The sequence below is a fragment of the Globicephala melas genome, chromosome 8 (genome assembly GCF_963455315.2).
Source record: "Globicephala melas chromosome 8, mGloMel1.2, whole genome shotgun sequence".
In the NCBI taxonomy this organism is placed as follows: domain Eukaryota; kingdom Metazoa; phylum Chordata; class Mammalia; order Artiodactyla; family Delphinidae; genus Globicephala; species Globicephala melas.
The window spans coordinates 44,068,422-44,086,085 of record NC_083321.1 but is presented as its reverse complement, the minus strand read 5'-3'; the positions used below and the strand labels follow the sequence as shown (position 1 = coordinate 44,086,085).

The 17,664-nt window shown below is 49.3% G+C and overlaps 1 protein-coding gene across 2 annotated transcripts in view; it reads right to left on the bottom strand.

Annotated features, from left to right (window-relative positions):
- Positions 1-17,664, bottom strand: part of GALNT18 (polypeptide N-acetylgalactosaminyltransferase 18) — a 355,688-nt gene that overhangs the window by 67,164 nt on the left and 270,860 nt on the right. For both annotated transcript variants that reach the window (XM_030831400.2, XM_030831402.2), the window contains exons 7-8: positions 10,413-10,598; positions 2,951-3,088 (exon numbers count right to left, since the gene is read on the bottom strand). In XM_030831400.2, coding sequence (XP_030687260.1) covers positions 2,951-3,088; positions 10,413-10,598 — 324 coding nt within the window. The remainder of the gene's footprint in view (positions 1-2,950; positions 3,089-10,412; positions 10,599-17,664) is intronic.

Below are 17,664 nucleotides of genomic sequence, written 5' to 3'. Positions count from 1 at the left end.
CTAACTGCCTGCGACGTGGGTCAGCCCTGGCACATATTACAGTGAATGAATGTAAGTATGTGTGAATGAATGAAGAAAATGGACAGTGAATGGATGGCATTATAGTTGGACAAATGGCAGAGGTGGAGTCTGTCGGTCTCCAAAGTCCAAGCTCTTTCCCTCATGCAAATGGAGACGATCCTGAGACTGTGAAAGACGCCCCATGAAGTGATGTGACTATAACCTTTCAGGTTTTGCAAACTGTCAAGGTCACGTAGTGATTAAGTAGCAAAGCTAATGTTCAGAAGCAGGCATGTCTGTTTCCAGATGCTGCTCTATCTCTACGGTCAGCACCAGAGCTGGGATTATGCAAAGCCATGCCGTCCCCCAGGCCCGGAGCTCGGTGATCCAGGCGGATGCCCATGCCCACACAGCGGGGCCCACAGGCCCTTCAGCCTGCAGGAGGCAACAGTGGGACCTATTACTGGATTAATGGGCAGGGTTATATAGACTTGACAATGGCCTGAGAATCCCAGGGGGTTATTTGACCTGAGCAATGCAGTTTAGGCATGAGTTGGAAGGGAAAAAGAAAAAAAAAAAAAAACAACGTGCCCCTGAGAAGACATCTGGTCTTTCCATTTCAGAATAAAAGTAATCACCAGGAAGAAAGATTCAGCCCCAGAAATCCTCTTGCTCTTGTGCTGCATCCTGCCCTGCCCATTGTCACCTTACTGCCCCCATTAAGAGTTCATTATGCTCCTGGACAAGCAAGCTCTGCTCACGTAAGAACCCAGCCTGTTGAGGAGGCAGGAGGGAGGGGGGCTGGCTGGGCCCTGAACAGCAGCTGGCAGATGAACATGCAGGGGGTCAGAGACCTCCGCCAGGCCCAGGAACGGCTGCCACAGCTCAGCCCTCTGGGATGGCAAGTGGAGGTTTTTTGGCACAACAGAGTGAACACAGCCCCAGCTCTGGACTCAAACGGATCTGGATCACAAGCCCATATGTGCCACTTACTATTTGACCAACCAAAGGTTTCTGGGTGTGGTGGTGAGGAGACTACATGGTAAACCTGCTGTATGTGCTCATAAGATGAGACCCTTTTGCTTGGAAGACAAGAACGCCCTGGGCCAAGACCCAGAATTGCAATGGCTGCGTGCATACACCTCCACCGTTATTGCTTTCCCCGCTTCTCTGGCTGAGTTTGGCTAACATTCTTTAGCTACAGCTGATAGCTTGGTGAGACCATGAATCCAGAAGCTTGCCCTGGCTCCCAGAGGTCTGGGCCAATAGTTTCTCTGGAGCCACAGTAGCATAACTATTCTGTCTGGGCTGGGTTCAACAGTGGCCAAGCAGCACACACAACTTGCTATGGGCTGAGTGTAGGGGTACCAGTAACTGCCGCATCCTCAGGATGGTTCTGGGGAGGTGGATGGGACTGATGGGCACCTCACAGTCTAGTGTGTTTCCACAGTGATGACAGGATCTGGAGCCTCAGGTAACAGCTGGGCGGCGCCAGCTGAGGAGTTTTCTGACATCTGAATTATACCAGCCTGGGAAGTGGAGAGGCAAGAGGCTACTGGGCGGTTCTCTCAGGACATGTCAGCCATGCCATGGGGACTCTTGTGGGAAGATATGACCCCCTCCTACAGGTTGGCCTCTGGGGACAACAGAGGCCCTGCAGGAGGGTGGGAAGGGAGGAGTTCCTGGGACCTTGGCTCTGTCTCCTTTAGAATCCTAGGATGTGAGAGTTGGGAGGGCCCCAGGGAACACTGAGGCCAACCCTTCAGCAAGGATTCTTCTCCTCCCAGGCTGACGTTGTACCCATAATGTTCCTGCCGAGGCAGGCCTTGAACTCAGTTCTGAGCACAGGTCATCAAAGGAAGAGGCCTCAGTTCTTCCTTCAAATTTTCATCCTGGGATATCTAAAAGGTCTAAGGGGACACTGCAAAGGGAGGAATGACAGTGATATCAGAAGCTGATGTTTCAGATTCAGTTTCACTGTTGATTAACTGCGTGAATATGGGCAAGTCACTTTGCCTCTCTGTTTCCCCATCTGTAACACAGCAGGGGGTGGGGGTAAGGCAGGTGGCCCCAGGGGATAGTTTTGAGGGCTTAACTGTCATAGAAAATCTTTATGTGTTCAGTCAGCAAAAACCAGGTGAGATATCCAAAAATCAATCAGGTATTGAAAATACCTTAAGGGTTGTATGGTCCTGGGGATATTGGAAGAATGGGAGAGTTTATAATGTTCAAAGTATTTTAACCTTAGACACAAAATACATTTATGTATCTGAGACTTTCTTCTACCCACGAGGACAGTATTATTTTACCACACTTAACGTATGAAGAAACTAAGGCCAAAAGACATTAAGACACTTGCCCAGGAAGTGGCTGGGTCAAGATAGGAACCAGGTCCAAACCCTCTGCTCTGTCCCTCCATCTTGCTGCCTCTGCTGGGGGAACTGCTCGCTGCCAATCAATAAGTGGTACTAAAACATCCCTCAAAATACAGCAACTCAGGAAGGTTATATTTCCCAGAATGCCTTACCAGGAGGCTCTGTGTGAGTGAAAGACATAGCCCCGTGGGTGGGGGAGGCATGAAGGCTGGTTGGTAGAACTTCAGGCACCCATGCTTGAGGAACAGTGGAGTTTGTTACGTTGTCTTGCAATCTTAACCTGACTTCAGGTTTTTGTTTTATTAAGTGGGATATGCAGGTTTGGGGCCAGAGCTGAATTGCTTAGACTGTAAAGGAGAGACTAAGCACCTCTCTCAAGGGAATGGAGAGGTTTGGGCTCTGAAAGCATAGGCTGCCTCACACTCAGCTCCAGAAATCAGCCTCTTGTCCACAGGTCTACCACACGTCCCATACTGGGGGCCAAGAGGCTCTTCCCCTCCCTGACTCTCCACACCTCTCTCTGGTCCTGCTCTCTGTCTGTGTCTGGGTGAAACCCCGAGGGGCGAGCTCCTTACCACCCCATAGGCAATGATGTCTGAGTACATCCTCATCTCTGGGTACACGCTGACCAGGTACCACCGGAAGGTCTTGCACTGCAGCTGTTTTCTCAGAGCCTTCCTTGCAGTGATGTCCCCGATGTCGATTCCTGAGTCCTGCACAGGATGCAAACACAGAGATTCAGCCACCACCAGGGCACAGCTTTTCCCTGAACCTCCCCAACCATGGTTCTGGAGACTGTCTGGTGAAGGGACAACCTGGGAATATAACTCATGCACTTCCCAACGTGTGCCTTGGCCCCATAACCGTCCCCATTTGGTCTGTGAAACATCAGACCAGCACTGATGGGGACTGTCATCAAAGGCCATTGAAAATAAAGATGCAAATCCTTAAAAATTACTAAAAGAAAAAAAAGCTGTAGTCTTTGTATAAGTGAAAGAAATGGGAAGAATACAGTCTGATTAAGGTTTTCTCTCCCTCAAGAGATAAGATGAGAGATTCTGAACTGCTAGGGGAGAGGAAGAAGGAAGGGAAAGAGTTGAAGATGGAATAATGCTAATTATATTACTATTCCTAAGGATCATGGCAGCTAAGTCTTACATAACACAATGTGTCAGGCTGTGCTCTGCATGAGACAGGCACATATATTTATATTTTACTTATATTAAATTTATGTACATGGTCCCATTTAAACCTATGAGGGAGTACCATATAATCCTCATTTTACAGATGAAGAGTTGAGACAAAGGGAGGTTCAGTGACCTCCTGGGTGACTTGCCCAGAGTCCCACAGCTAATAAGTGGTGGACCTGAGAGTTGAACCCAATCAACCTGGGTCTGGAGTTTGTGCATTAAAATTTACCCAGCGCATTTTTAGGAGCCTGCCCTTCTGCCTCTTAAGACCAAGTCCCTATGGGAGAAGCAGTCTATCTCTTTAGGCCTGGGGGCTTAGCATAGACAGCACTGTGTCTTTCACTTCCCAGGTGTACCAGAGAGGTGGCCCTTGAGCCATCGACATGCAGCAGACAAGGAGTAGACATGGAGACATGGATGTGTCCTTGAGTGAGAGCGAGAGAGAAGCCCCTACGTTTCTTGTGGTCCCAGAGCAGAGGGGAAGCCCTGGGCTTGCACCCCAGCTGTTGAACAGGGCACAGAAGCAGCTGAGAAAGAGCTGATGCCACAGCAGAGGTTGCAAAGGGGTCCCTCCAGTGGGGGATCAGATGGCGACGGGTGACATCTCAGAGGACGACACCATGGAGCCAGGGATCAGAGGGGCATGTGGTATCTCATGAGACATAAGCCCACAGCAGAGACAGAGGAGGATGGGGAAGCACATACAGCTCTCTCCCACTGACACTGCAGTCCACATGCTGGCAGTGTTACCCCATCTGGTTCTGCCATCAACTCCGGGATCAAGTTACGGGGGTTGGGAAAATAATGAAATTGACAGTTTAACTCTGAAATGTCTGGGAAAAATCACAAAGATGGCTGCTGCATGTATCTGGACATGATCAGGACACATTTTTGATATCAGTCAACAGAGGTTTGAGTCCAAAAAAAATGTAGATATAGAAGAAATACATTTATTTTTGCCCACCAGAGTTCAGGTCATGTAAAAATTTGAACCTGCCACAGCCTGGAGGTTTAAGTTCCAGACTCCTAGGGTGCAATTTCAGAGAGGATATACCTTTTGGATATTTCTTGATGACCTTTTCTCTGATGGGTCTGCTCCCTGGCTCCTGCCGGGAGCCCTCCCAGCAACTGCTACTTGGCCTTTCTCTGCTGGACCCCGGCTTCCTGACGATCAGGAAACATGTTCTGCTGATCTCTGTACCCACAGTCTAGCGCTTCACCTGCACTATACTGATGAGACCGAGTTGAAAAAATATTTATGAAATAGTGAACTTAGCAACTGACAATAAATGTATCCTGCTCACCCCTCCCCTACCCCAAGACATCTGTTAGGTATTAACTCTTTAAACTTCTCTGCACTTTATTCTCACATCACAAAGCTATTTGCCTGGACCCAGGTCTTCTCACTTCATGCTATACTTGCCTTTATGTGATGACAAATTAACACTGTCTCAGCTTTTAGGGAAAGCAACTAGAAGAACCTACTTCAGCAAGGCCTCTGTATTTTCCTCAAAATCTAGGTTCCCGTGGGAAAACTTCCTTTCTACATTCAGGATCAAAGGAAGGTTTGCCTCTCTACTTACAATCTAATCAAAAGTGGGAGAGAGACAACCCGTCTCTACTTTAACTTCTAGGAGACTCAAGAACCAGAGTTTTGTTCAGCTTACGTGTCTGGATATCACGTCCCTTTCCTCTTCCTGTTTATTCATGGACTTTTGCCTTTCCATTTGAACGGTTCAGCACATCTGTACTGTGTGTTTACTGTAAACTGCATCAAACTCTTTTTCAGAGCAGGGGGAGGAAATTGAGAAATAAGCAAACATTCTCAGAGAAGGTCACCTTGACCTTTATTATTAGAAAACAATAAATGTATCTTCCCCCTTTGCCAAATACTTGGGGTACAGGGTTGAATAGTGTCCCTCCCCAGTATCACGTCCACCCAGAACCTCCAAACGTGACCTTATTTGGAAATAGGATCTTGCGGATGTAATTAACTAGAGATCTTGAGATGAAATCATTCTGGATTTAGGATGAGCCTACATCTTCATAAGAGAAAGGAGAGGGAGGCTTGAACACACAGAGACAGAGGCAGAGAATGGAAAGATACATGTACAAGCAAAGGAACCCCTAGAGCCACCACAAGCCGGAAAAGGCAAGGAAGGATCCTCCCCCAGAGCCTCTGGAGGGAGCACGGCCCTGACAGCACCTTGATTTGGGGCTTCTGGCCTCCAGAACTGTGACAGAACGCATTTCTGTTGTTGTAAGCCACCAGGTTGTGGTAATTTGTTCTGGCAGCCCTAGGACACTAATGTACTTAGCCACACAAAAAGCTGTCCAGTATTCCTGCCTGTGTGCACAGCCGGACACAAAATTCCTTGTAGCCAAACCCAAAGAAGGGCTGTTGCCTAAGAACCGTGGTGAGTCATCCTTGGCACTCAGCCTGTCTTCGGGCAAGAGGAAGCAGGGGCGCGTCTAGAGTTCCTGAACCCTGTGTAAGGAAATATTGATGCTTTGCTGCAGACTGACTTTGTTTGTTGATAAGCAAACTGATTTTCAATTAAAGTAGAGGCTGCATGAGTGGAAGGCTCCTCTGGATTTCCGAAAGCTTGGGACTGAATGTGATTACGGAGTGAGTGAGAGAGCTGGTTCTGTCCAGTGCAAGGCCCAGGAAGGACTCTGCATAGAAGGAAGCGAGGGAGGATGACTGCCCAGCAAGGGCATTTTAAAGCCGGGGCGGGAATGCAGAGGGTGCAGGTGATCACGTCGACAACAAGAGTTAACACTTCTCTAGTGCTTTCCATTTGCCAAGCACTGATCAAAGTCTTTCCACATATTAACTTATTTAATTCTCCAAGGAGCCACTAGGCAGGGGTGAAGGGTTCCAGCTCTACATCTGCAGTTGGGATGCTGTAGACGAAAGGTTAAGTAAATCGGGAACACACGTGCCTGTGACTGAACAGAATGTAGCGAGATGCCGCCACATCAAGGGCAGCTGGGAAAATTACTGGGGAAAACATGGAGGAATGCAGCACCCACATTTCCTCCCTCTTCTTTCTTTTTCAACTCATCTTTATTGAGTGCCTAGACTGGGTCAGGAGCTGTCCCAAACATCATGCATACAAATAGGAAGAAGTCACAGTCTGCCTGAAAGCAGAGTCTGGAAGGTCCAGACAAGTAAACAGACTCTCCGCACACAGTGTGAAGCACGGCGGGAAGCAGAGAGTGCTGAGGGACAATGGAAGAGGGGCCCTTAGTCCATCCCCTGGTGTGGGGCAGCGAGGATAAAGGGGAAAGGGAGGAGAGCAGTCAAGGAAGGCTTCCTGGAGTAGGTGATGCTAAGGGTGAGTTTGGAAAGATAAGCAGGATTAGCTAAACTAGTGTCACCCAAACCTGGTTTCCCCAAACCAGCACCTGGGGAGCTTTTTACAGATTCTGCTACCACTATACACCTTCTCATCAAAATCTCTGAGGATGAGACCCAGAATCAGTATTTTTTAAAAGGTCTCCAAGTGATTCTGATGCAATTGGTCTGTAGATCTGCTTTTAGGAGCCACTGATCAAGGGAAAAAGGGATCACACGTATGGCCAGCAGATTCATTTGTTAACAAGAATTAGTGAGGTTTTACTGAGCCCTGACCACGTGCCCCACCTTGTGCTAGGCCTGGTGACACAGATATGAATAATAAAATCTGTCCTCAGAGAGCCCATGGTCTAGTGAAGTGCTTCTCAGCCCTGGATGGACACTAAAATCCCCAAAGAGTTTTCTTAAAAAAAAAAAAAAAAGTCCCCTTCCAAACCAATTAAATCATAATCTCTGGGGTGGAGGCCAAGTGATTTCAAAGTTCAGCCAGATTTGAGACACACTGGTCTAATGAGAGAGAGACTTTCAGACAACGGAACATTCTCTTACAAGGGTGATGATGCAATGACAGAGACACGCGGACAAAAAGGGGCTTTCTCCCCAGCTGGGGCTGGCTTCTAGAAAAGAGGTCACTGGAGCTGAGTCTAAAACGATGGAGAAGAAATGGTAAGGGTGGAGGCTGGGGAAGAGGTTTTGGGAGGAATTCCAAGCAGAGAGGACAAAATGGGCCAACACACAGAGACGAGAAACAGCCTGGTGTGAACAGGGAGCTCAGGGCAGTTCCCCTAAGTCCACGCTGTTTGCAGAGCCTCCAAAGCAAGGATGGTGGGCAGTGGGGCTGGAGACGTGGGTGGAGGAGAAAGCTTAGATCCATGTCTAACACCGGACTTTATGCCTGATCTTGTGCACATGGAGAGTCGTTTAAAGATTTCAAGTAGGACAATGACATGGTCGTGGTGAGTTTTTTAAAAAGATGACTTTGGGCAGTGGGGAGTATAAACTTGAGGGGTAAGACTTGAGCCAGGAAACCAACCAGAGGCTGTTGCAAAGGAAGAGACGAGGCCTGAACTCAGAAGTGAGAGGAATGGAAAGGTGGGCTCGTTGATGGACTGGGAATGGAAGACGATTAAAGGAAGACACTCAGGTTTAAGCTCACATGTCTGGTCAGATGGTGGTATCATGACTTTAGACAGAGAATAAGAACAGAAGCAGACTCGGGGCGGGGGGGAAAAAATGTACACAGTTTCAGTCAGATTCAGTCTGAAGTGCCTGTGGGAACACCCAGGAGAAGATGTGTGGCTGAAAGTCTGAAGCTAAAGGCAAAAGCCAGGCTAGAGAGAGTAACTAGGAAGCCCTCAATGTATAGGTGATGCAGAACCCGAGAGTAGATGGGATTACCCTGGGATGTGTATCATGAGAGCAGGTGGCCAAGGACGGGTCCCTGGGGAGCACTTAAGCAACCACTGGAAGTCAGCCTTGCCCACACGGAGTTAGGAGCAGTCGGAGAGATGAGGATGTTCTGGGGTGTGGAATCCTGGAGCTAAGGGAGTGAAGAGTTTCAAGGAAAAGGTGGGATCCTGTAAGTGAAAGACTCTAAAACAGCCATTAAATCCAGCAGTTAGGAGGCCCATGATGACTTTGCCAAAAGCAGCTTCGAGGTCGTATTGGGATGTGACTTGAAAAGTGGACGGGAGGTGGAAAAGTGTTGACTCTTTGCACAAGCCTGAAAGAGGCAGAAGAGGGAGTCTGGACATAGAAGCGAACAGGGGGGTCAAGAGGAAACACGCTGACCCCTTCCTTCTCCTCCTAAGGCTTCATCCTGGACATTTCCACCCCTCATCTGCCTTTCTTGTGTTACCCCCCAGCCCCACCCACTTGACTTGGTTTGAACTCTTCTAGGAGTCACAGGCAGACACTGAGTTTCATCATTTTCCAATTACTTCTACTCACTCACTTCTCTACTATTCTTTGGATTTGCTGTCTATTTCAACATCTGGCAGCTGCAATCGGGGGGAGAGGGCTACCAAGTTTGCAGCTTTGGGGTGCAGAGAGACGGGGGACAACAGTAACAGACAGGATCCCAGTCCTTTGCAGAAGCCAGGGATCCACGGACAGGATCCCAGTCCTTTGCAGAAGCCGGGAATCCACACTGCTCTTCGCTGGTGAGCTCCTGGGGAGTTTCCAAGTGTGCTTAACATTTTGCTATCAGAGGACACCCACAGCAGGGCTCAGCATCCTGCCCAGAATGCTGTGATCCAACGCCCACAGCCGCAGATGGGGCTAGAAGGCACCACCGTTTCCCTAGAAACACTCCCACTGTCAGAGCTGCATTCGGGGCTGGTTCATCAGGGCTGGCTGCACTCCTGCTGGTACTGCTTGGTTCCTCATTCTTCTTCCCAACTGCTGAAATCTCACTGATTGTAGGAGGATGCAATCAACCTAAGACCCCTCCCCCTGGTCGTGGTAGTGAGGGGGTTGCCTGAAAGCTCCCACCCATGACCCAGCCTACTTTCTCAATCACTCCGCCTGAGCAAAACATTAGCTTGGTGGACACATCGGGGAAGAAGGCCTTCATATGGAAACTTTAAGCAAAGATCAATCATTGCCCTATTAGGAAGAGACAGCAGAGGCTTTCTAAAGGACTCACGAGGGGAAGCCATGGCCTTGGGAGGAAAGCAAGAGGTCCTGCAGTCAACAGATCCGTTTCACATAAAATGTAACATAAGCAATGATCTCTAGGCAGACCAGCTGGCAAGCAGGTGGGGATCCCGTGGCTGGCATCTGTTGGGTTCTCCCAACCCAGCGGTCCAAGGTTACTTCCATATGACACACAGCAAGGCTGAACAGAACTACCAAAGAAACATTGCTTTCTCTCTCACATTTCTTAAGTGTGGGTGACTAGAGGGCTAGAGGACAGTGGCAGGTGATGATGAGGTTCTGTGAGGGTTAAAAGTAGCCTAAAAAATGTGGGAATGTAGCCCAGCCCCACCCATGTGGCTCAAGCAATCCCAAAGGCATAGGAATATTCCTTATTGGTTTGGTCAAAGGTTCGATGGAGAAGTTTGAATCCAGTCTACAGGGAAATTAAGGTGCATTTTGTGAATTTTGGTAATTACTGGGATATTTGTAATCTAGGACCATGAAATATCTATTGTCAGAGAAGCTGAGAACCTGGGAGCATGTTGGAACCTTGGAGCCACTTGGTCCAACTTTCTCACATAGAATGAGGACACTGCTGTCTGGAGGGAAGGAGCCCTCCTTCAAGGAGGAGGTAACCAGGGACGGGGTGGGTAAGATGCCTTAGCACCCTATAGTCAGCCCCTTTTCTTCAACATCTTGTATCTTAGGGTTTGAGAATTCACTCCAGCATGGCAAACAAGACTCTGGCTGTCCCCTGGGAAGAAGGGTTGAATTTCAGGTTTGTTTTGTTTGTTTTTTTTTCCCCCATCAACCTCCAAGAAACCCACCCCCACGGGGGCTTCCTACCTCTTGGGGTATGTTCCATGCCATGTACACGTGGCTTTTAAATTCGTCCATCCAGACTTCAGCCACCCTGAGGGCGTTCCTGCGGACATGGGCGGTGAGGTCCTCGGTGTAGGGCTTGTGGGCTCGCTCAATGTGGGCAATCCGTGAGCAGGGCAGGACCTCCACGCTCCCGCCACACTGCCACACCTGCGGAAGACACGGGCCATGCATCAGTGCCCAGACCTGACCCTGAGCCTGGAACCCAGACCATAGGTGACCATGAACGCGAGCTCAGACATCCAGCTCTCACCTTCCTCTCCTGCCTGCAAAGGGAGCCAGCTGTACCTTATTTCTACCCCTAGAACAGGAAGGTTATTGAGTCATTAATTTGTGTCTTGTCTCCAGTTGCTGTGGATTTGCCAGCAAAGAAGTAATGCACCCTCCCTCTCCAGTCTTTCCACCCTCCCTCCCCCAAAGAAGAGACTAGACGTTTTGTGACCAGCTATCTGGGTTCTTCTTGCCCTGGGGGAGAAGTTAACAAAATCCTTGATAAAGGTCTCCGCAGCAGTGCTTGACATGGAGGGACCAGCAGAGCCTCCCAGCAGAGACATCACCTTAAAATGGACCACCTGGGCCTGGACACAGATGAGTGATCTCCACAGGGAGAGCTAGGCGCCCTGCTGCAGCTCTATCTTTCCTGGGCTCTGAGTTCTGTCAGAACCCAAGTTGGCGGGGGGTGGGGGGGGAGCTATAAATAAGGGTATAAAAAAAAAAAAGACGGGAATAATATGAAACTTCTCCCTGACCTTGGTGAGTAGGAGCTTGAACAGGATGCAATTTGATTTTGAAAAATAAAAATGACCTTGTAACCTGAGCGTTGAGAGACAGTGTCTTGGAGCCCTTGCCACAATCATTCCAGACACTGTGGGAGTTCAATGTTCTGGAACGTGCACATCCTTTTGTGTCTTTAGGCCTTTGCCCATTCTATTTGTAATTTTGGAATGTCCTCCCTACTCCTTCTCCAGCTGAAAAAAAATATCATCTCTCAAGATCTTGGCCACCCAGCCACACTATTTTGGGGTCTTTTCTTCATCCTTGGGGCAGAGCTTCCTCCTCTGGCCCTCAAAGCTCTTGATACCACAACTTACCTGCTAATAGGTCAGCCTCCCCCTCACTGTGTTGCTAGAGGGCAGAACCCATATCTCATTCGTTTCTCATCTCCAGCACAGAACACAAGGCCTGGTACGTACAGGTACTTTGTAAGTACTTGTTGAATAAATACATAAATGATTGATGCCTAACCAGACAATCAATCAGTAAATGGTTGGTGCTTAGAAAAGTGGGATGAAGCTGAAACACCTGGTCAGAGAGGATGAGTGAGGCTTTTGGTGGAAAGCAATCAGGATCTCTTGATGGACCGCGGGGGTCACTTATTAGGTATCGTCAACTGGACAACTTGGCAGGTGACACTTGCGCGTATAACGTGTACCCATCGACAACCATAGGTCTTCCTCCAAGGAAAGGTCAGCTTCAAATTTAGCTTAATTCCCCTCCCCACCCCGTGCTAGTTAGGAAGAGAATGTCTTCTCTTCCACCAAGCTATTTCACACCAGTTGGTCCTGTTGGAAGTTGGAAGGCAATGGACTGACTGCCTAAGCCTGTCTTGCATTTAGTATATTATTAATATTTAGGGCCAATAGAAAGGAAACAAGCATCCCCACTGAGCGTCCACTATGTGGCAGGCACCGGCACAAATCACACACAGTAGCTGTGTGAACTTGGGTTAGTCACTTGATCTCAGGGTGCCTCAGTTTCCTCATCTCCAATGGGGATCCTAAGAGTTCCCATCTCAAGAGGTTGCTGAGGAGATTAAAGTGCTCATAGACAAAGTGCTTAGAAAGAGGCCTGGCACATAATTAGCGCTCAGTCAGCCTCGGCTATTACTGAACAAATGATACACAGCAGAATCTTCAGAATAACCCTGTGAGGTCGTGATTATTGTCTCCAATGCCAAACGAGGAGACTGAGACCAAGGCTGTCCCTTGCCCAGGACCACACAGCCAGTACGAAGGCAAAAGGATGAGTCTAGGGCTTCCCTGGTGGCGCAGTGGTTGAGAGTCCGCCTGCCGATGCAGGGGACACGGGTTCGTGCCCCGGTCCGGGAAGATCCCACATGCCGCGGAGCAGCTGGGCCCGTGAGCCATGGCCGCTGAGCCTGCGCGTCCGGAGCCTGTGCTCCGCAACGGGAGAGGCCACAACAGCGAGAGGCCCGCGTACCACAAAAAAAAAAAAAAAAAAAAAGGATGAGTCTGAGCCTGACTGAAGCTCAGGGAAGAGCCAGTGTTTCCCCAGGCGACCATGCTTTGAAGGAAGTTTCCACACCCAGGGGTGGTTCCGAGGACCAGGAAAGGAAGCCATGGAAGGCTCTAGGGTGTGTACCTTTATGTCCATGACCCATATATTCCGGGGACTGTGCTGATTTCCAACTCACTTTGCTCAGATTTTCAAGGAAAGCCTGTGAATACTGTGAATATGTTACTGATGACACACAGAGTCAGGGTAATTATTCTTTGTGCCACTGGAACGGAGGCTACTAATTGACATATTTCAGCGACCCAACACAGTACATGATTTGTAACAAAGCTCTTTTATTCCAAGACCTGTCTCTCAAAGAGTCAGTCGCCATTTCATCTTAGAGTGGGAGCCTCCGCCTTGGTTCTAATCAGAAGGGTGGTGGCAGCACCTCCCATTCTGCCCTTAGCTGCACAGTGAAAGGAGCCGTGTGAATTCACTGCTGACCTCTTGAAGCTACTCTCCTTTCCCCATCCTGTAGCCACCGCCCTCATCCAGACCACTGCCATGTCCCATCTGGACTCTGCAACAGCCTCCAAACAACTGCCCTCCCTCCTGCCTTCCTCGTCTAGTCTCTTCTCCATCCAGCAGCCAGAGTGATCTTTCGAAGGTGTACATTGGATCCCGTCCCGCCTGCACGGCGCCCTCCTCAGCACAGCCCCTGAGGCTCCGGGGGCCTGGCCCCTGCCCACCCCTCCAGCCTCGTGCTTGCTTCCTAACATACTCCGTGCTGCAGTCATGCTGACAGTTTTTACTTCCTCCAGCATGCTGGGTTTCCTCTCACCTCTGGATTTCTGCACATGCAATTGCATACCCACCCCGGCCTGCTTCACCTGACATCCTTGGGGTGTCAGTTCAGCGTCACAGTCCTGTATCCCCTTCAACTAGGTGAGCCTGTCATGCTCTGTGGTCCCAGCCCTGTCTTTCCCGACCATGACACTGGTACTGGTTTACTAATCTCCTTCCCTCTTTCAAAATGTTCTCCAAGCTCTTCACCACATTCTCCTTTAGACATGTGCTAAATGGTGCCTAGAACAGATCACGGGTTTCCAGCAGAGGTGGGATGGCTGAGCTGGGTGGGAGTAGCGATAGTTTGTAAAGGCACAGCTTTGGAGCCAGCGAGAAGTGGATTCCAGTCTCTACCTCTGCCACCTGCTGCTGTGTCACCTTTGGCAGGATATTTCTCCTCCCAAGTCTCAATTTCGCCCGGTAGAAGAAGGGGATGGAGTGCAGGTAGGTGTTTGACCCCGAGCCTGCCTCCGGGTGAGCTCTGTATGCGTGGCAGCCGAGGTGGGATCAGGACATCTGGGTCTATTCTGACCCCACCATGTGCTGGCTGAGCGGCAACACTGGGGTACTTCACATCCCATCTATGAAACTCAAATGACAGTGATTGCTACACTGAGCAGTGGGCTCTGGAAGCCCCTGTCGTAGTGCTCGGAATATTGTAAGCCCTTATTAGCCTGCACTTGTTATTATTATTTTGTAATAACCATTATGACTGCTGCTAGTGGCTTCTCCTGTACAGCCACCTTCAGGGGACAAATGATTGCAGAGGAGTCACGTGTCTGGCTGAAGCCCAACAGACAACAGACGTGCTGCCCTCCAGAGTGCCTGGCCCAGCAGGGAGAGGCTCCTTTCCAGAGACTGGAAGCACCCGTTCACCTAGAGCTTGTCTCCGCTCTCCTCTCTTCTGTGAAAAGAAACTCATCTATCGTGAGCATCTGCCTCGGATATAGCCTTTGGGTTCCTGGCAGCTTCTGGTTGGAGCAGAAGATGTGTATTTGGCGTGTTTGCCCCTTCACTTCCGGACCCTGACCAATGACCCTGAAATAAACAAGAGAGAGCCTGTGCGCCACGATCCCCGCATGACGAGCAGCTCCGCTGACCAATGGCTTGCTCCAGAGAGAATCTCAGAAGTCTTACCCACAGCTGATCTCAGAGGCCCTCTCGTGGATGGCAGACAAAGGATAGGAAAGAAAATCATTGGCATTTGGACCTCACGAAAGATGACATCATGAAGCTTCCATGGAGGTTTGGGAGGATGAGGAAGTAAAATGGATCCAGGCCTCGGACACAGGTCTTAGCTGGCGTGATGTGGCAAGACCCAAACCAGATAAAGGCTACAGACGGGAGGCATTGGGCCAGAGAAGCAGGGCCGCTGGAGGGAGGGCAAAGATGCGGGACAAAATGATGGCTTAGCATTGCGAGTTCTAGGGGTGGAGGTGCAAAGAGGAGGAAGGGCAAGGGTTGGGTGCCAAAGGGGTGGCTGAGAAATGAAGACCAAGGGTCAGCAACCAAGAAGGCAGACAAGGTCGCAGGGGTCGCAGGGCACAGGAAGCCACTACCAAGGTAGAACTTAATTTTTACCTAGTGCGCTTGTGACCCAGGCTCATAACAAGTGAGGCGTGTGCTAGTCTTACAGGCCCTGGGGATGCCTGGTGGCACGTCAGCCCAAGGCTGGACCTCGTGGCTTCTGGATGGGCACTGGGCAACATGTTTCCTGACCACACCAATTTTTTTCCTGTCTCTGTGCCTTTTCACCTGCTATTCCATCCTTCTGGAATAAATCCCCCACTTGTTACCCACCTCAAATCTTACCTTCTTTCACCCACTCAGTCTAAATTAGATCCCCTCTGAATACCTTTAGCACCCCACCCTTTTTCTTATTAATGCTTATTCACAATACTTCTATTTACGTATTTCTTCGTTCAATGTCTGCCCTCCACCTCCATTGCCCTGCTAAAGTATAAGCTCCAGGAAGACAAGGTGCACGTTGCATATACCAACACCAGGCACTCAGGACATGTTCCATAGCTGTGATCTGAATGAGTGATTCCAGCAATCCCAGAGCCCTGGGCTTTCATTCACCATAGAGAGAGGCGGCTTAACTCGCTTAGCTGGCTCCTCTACTAAAGGCCATAAACATAAAATGCGCCAGATTTTACTGAACACAATGACTTCCTTCAGACCCAAGTGGTTTTTCAGCAAAGCTCTGACATTTAAGTGCATGCTGCTACAAACGAGAAGAGTTACTTTGGCTGCAGACTTGAATTACCGTTATAAAACTCGGGAAGTTATCAAATGAACCTGGGCGATTGCAGGCGGTTTCATCGTATGGAACCATGAACTCACTGTAGAGAAAGCCCCCCACCTAGCCAACGCTTCCAGACGCCCACGGAGGAGCTGCTGGGCTGCCCCCAGACGTGACTGAGAACCTGAACTGTTGTAAACAGAAGGGCGAGTCACACTCACCAACAGCCCTTCCCAGGGAGCCCTAATCCTGTGACTGTTTCTGAAGAAACTTGGTGTCTCCATCTGGGAACTACAAGAAAGCATGCAGGTCTTGCGGGCTGGTAGACAGAGTGTGAATCCTGCCTCTGTCCCACGTTAGCCTTTCACTTGGACCTGTTCTTGGATGTCAGTTGCCTTTTGATTGGGGCAACTGGCAGGTTTAAAAGAGATGCTGTATGAAAAGCTCCCTCTAGCAAAGACAGGCATCGAGTAGGTTCTTAGGAAGGATCAGGTTCCTTTCCCTTCCCAGGACTGGGAGCTGCTGGTACAAGGTCAGGGTCAGAAGACTGAGTTTATGTCCTATGTTTGCCACTTACATAAATAGACCTGCTTCCTTCCCAAGCCTCAGTTTCTCCCAGCTGCCAAATGGAGGAGCTGGACTCAGTGACATGTTAGATACCTTCTACTTTTTGCATTCTGTGGTTCTAAGTGTTCTTGCCAATACCTCAAATATTACCCAGTATCTGAGACAACTGGTAGAGTTGTGAATTGGGAGTTATAAAATAGGGAGACACTGGAGGCAAGACATCAGGATACAGTGTGACCATCTCCTACTCAGAGTCTGGTGATCACTCTGTAGTCTTTGGTAGGAATAGCAGATAACACTCCCATGTTAAATCCGTTCACTGGTTAATGTCCTTTTGAAGCACTGGGTTAAGAAGGATTCTGAGGCTCCGTCTGGGCTTAGTGGAAAAGCATGCCACCATTTATTAGTAATATCTACCGAGGGTAAGTGATTGGGGGGTGGTGGCACCTTAGTCTTGTACTTCATAAGCACAGTCCACAGGATAAGACCCCAAATCCTGTCCAGCTTTTATCTCCTTATGACATTTAATGAGCTCTTCTCTCTTGCCAAAATCTTCCCACTGTTCCCTCAGCCCAGACATCCTCCTTCCTGCTCTCCGTCCAACCAAAGCCAGCCTGGCCCTGTTCCTCCAAAGTCCTGAAATACGATTCGCACCACTCAAGTGGTCCTTATTTCTTGGCTCATCTTGTTAATTACCTTTTTATGTGTAGCTGTCTCGCCTAACTTGGCTGTGAAATGCTGAGACAAGAGTCAAAAGCCAACCCAGGCAGGCTGGGGGGAGGAAGACAAGGAAGATGGAGGCTGAGGCCTGAGAATGGCTGGCAGAAGACCAGCAACGTGTTTGCAGAGTGGCTGTAGGGTCAGAAATGCAGGCAAACAAAGACACTGACTAGGGCATCACCTAGACACCACATGCGTCTCACTCTAGTAGCAGCGTGCACGGGAATGAGAAGGAAAGAGAGGTCAAACCTGGGCAAAGCTAAGTCAAAAGCCAGAGGCTGTCAGCCTCTTCCCCCTGTCACATATATTTATTTGCCTGGCTAATTCCTACCTACTTTCCCTGTCTGCCCTGAATTTGGTAAATGCCTCTGCTCTGCATTCCCGTGTCACCCATACCTCCTCCAGCTGGGTGCCTGGGTACCTCGTATATGTACAGTTTAAAGACACATAACACAAGGGACAACTGTTTACCGACCGCCCACTTAAGAAACAGTATCGGCAGCAACTTAGAAATCTCTGTGTGCTGCTCCTTACCCACAAAGGTAACCCATTACCCTGAATCTTGTTAATAATTTCCTTGCCATCAAGCTCAACTACGTA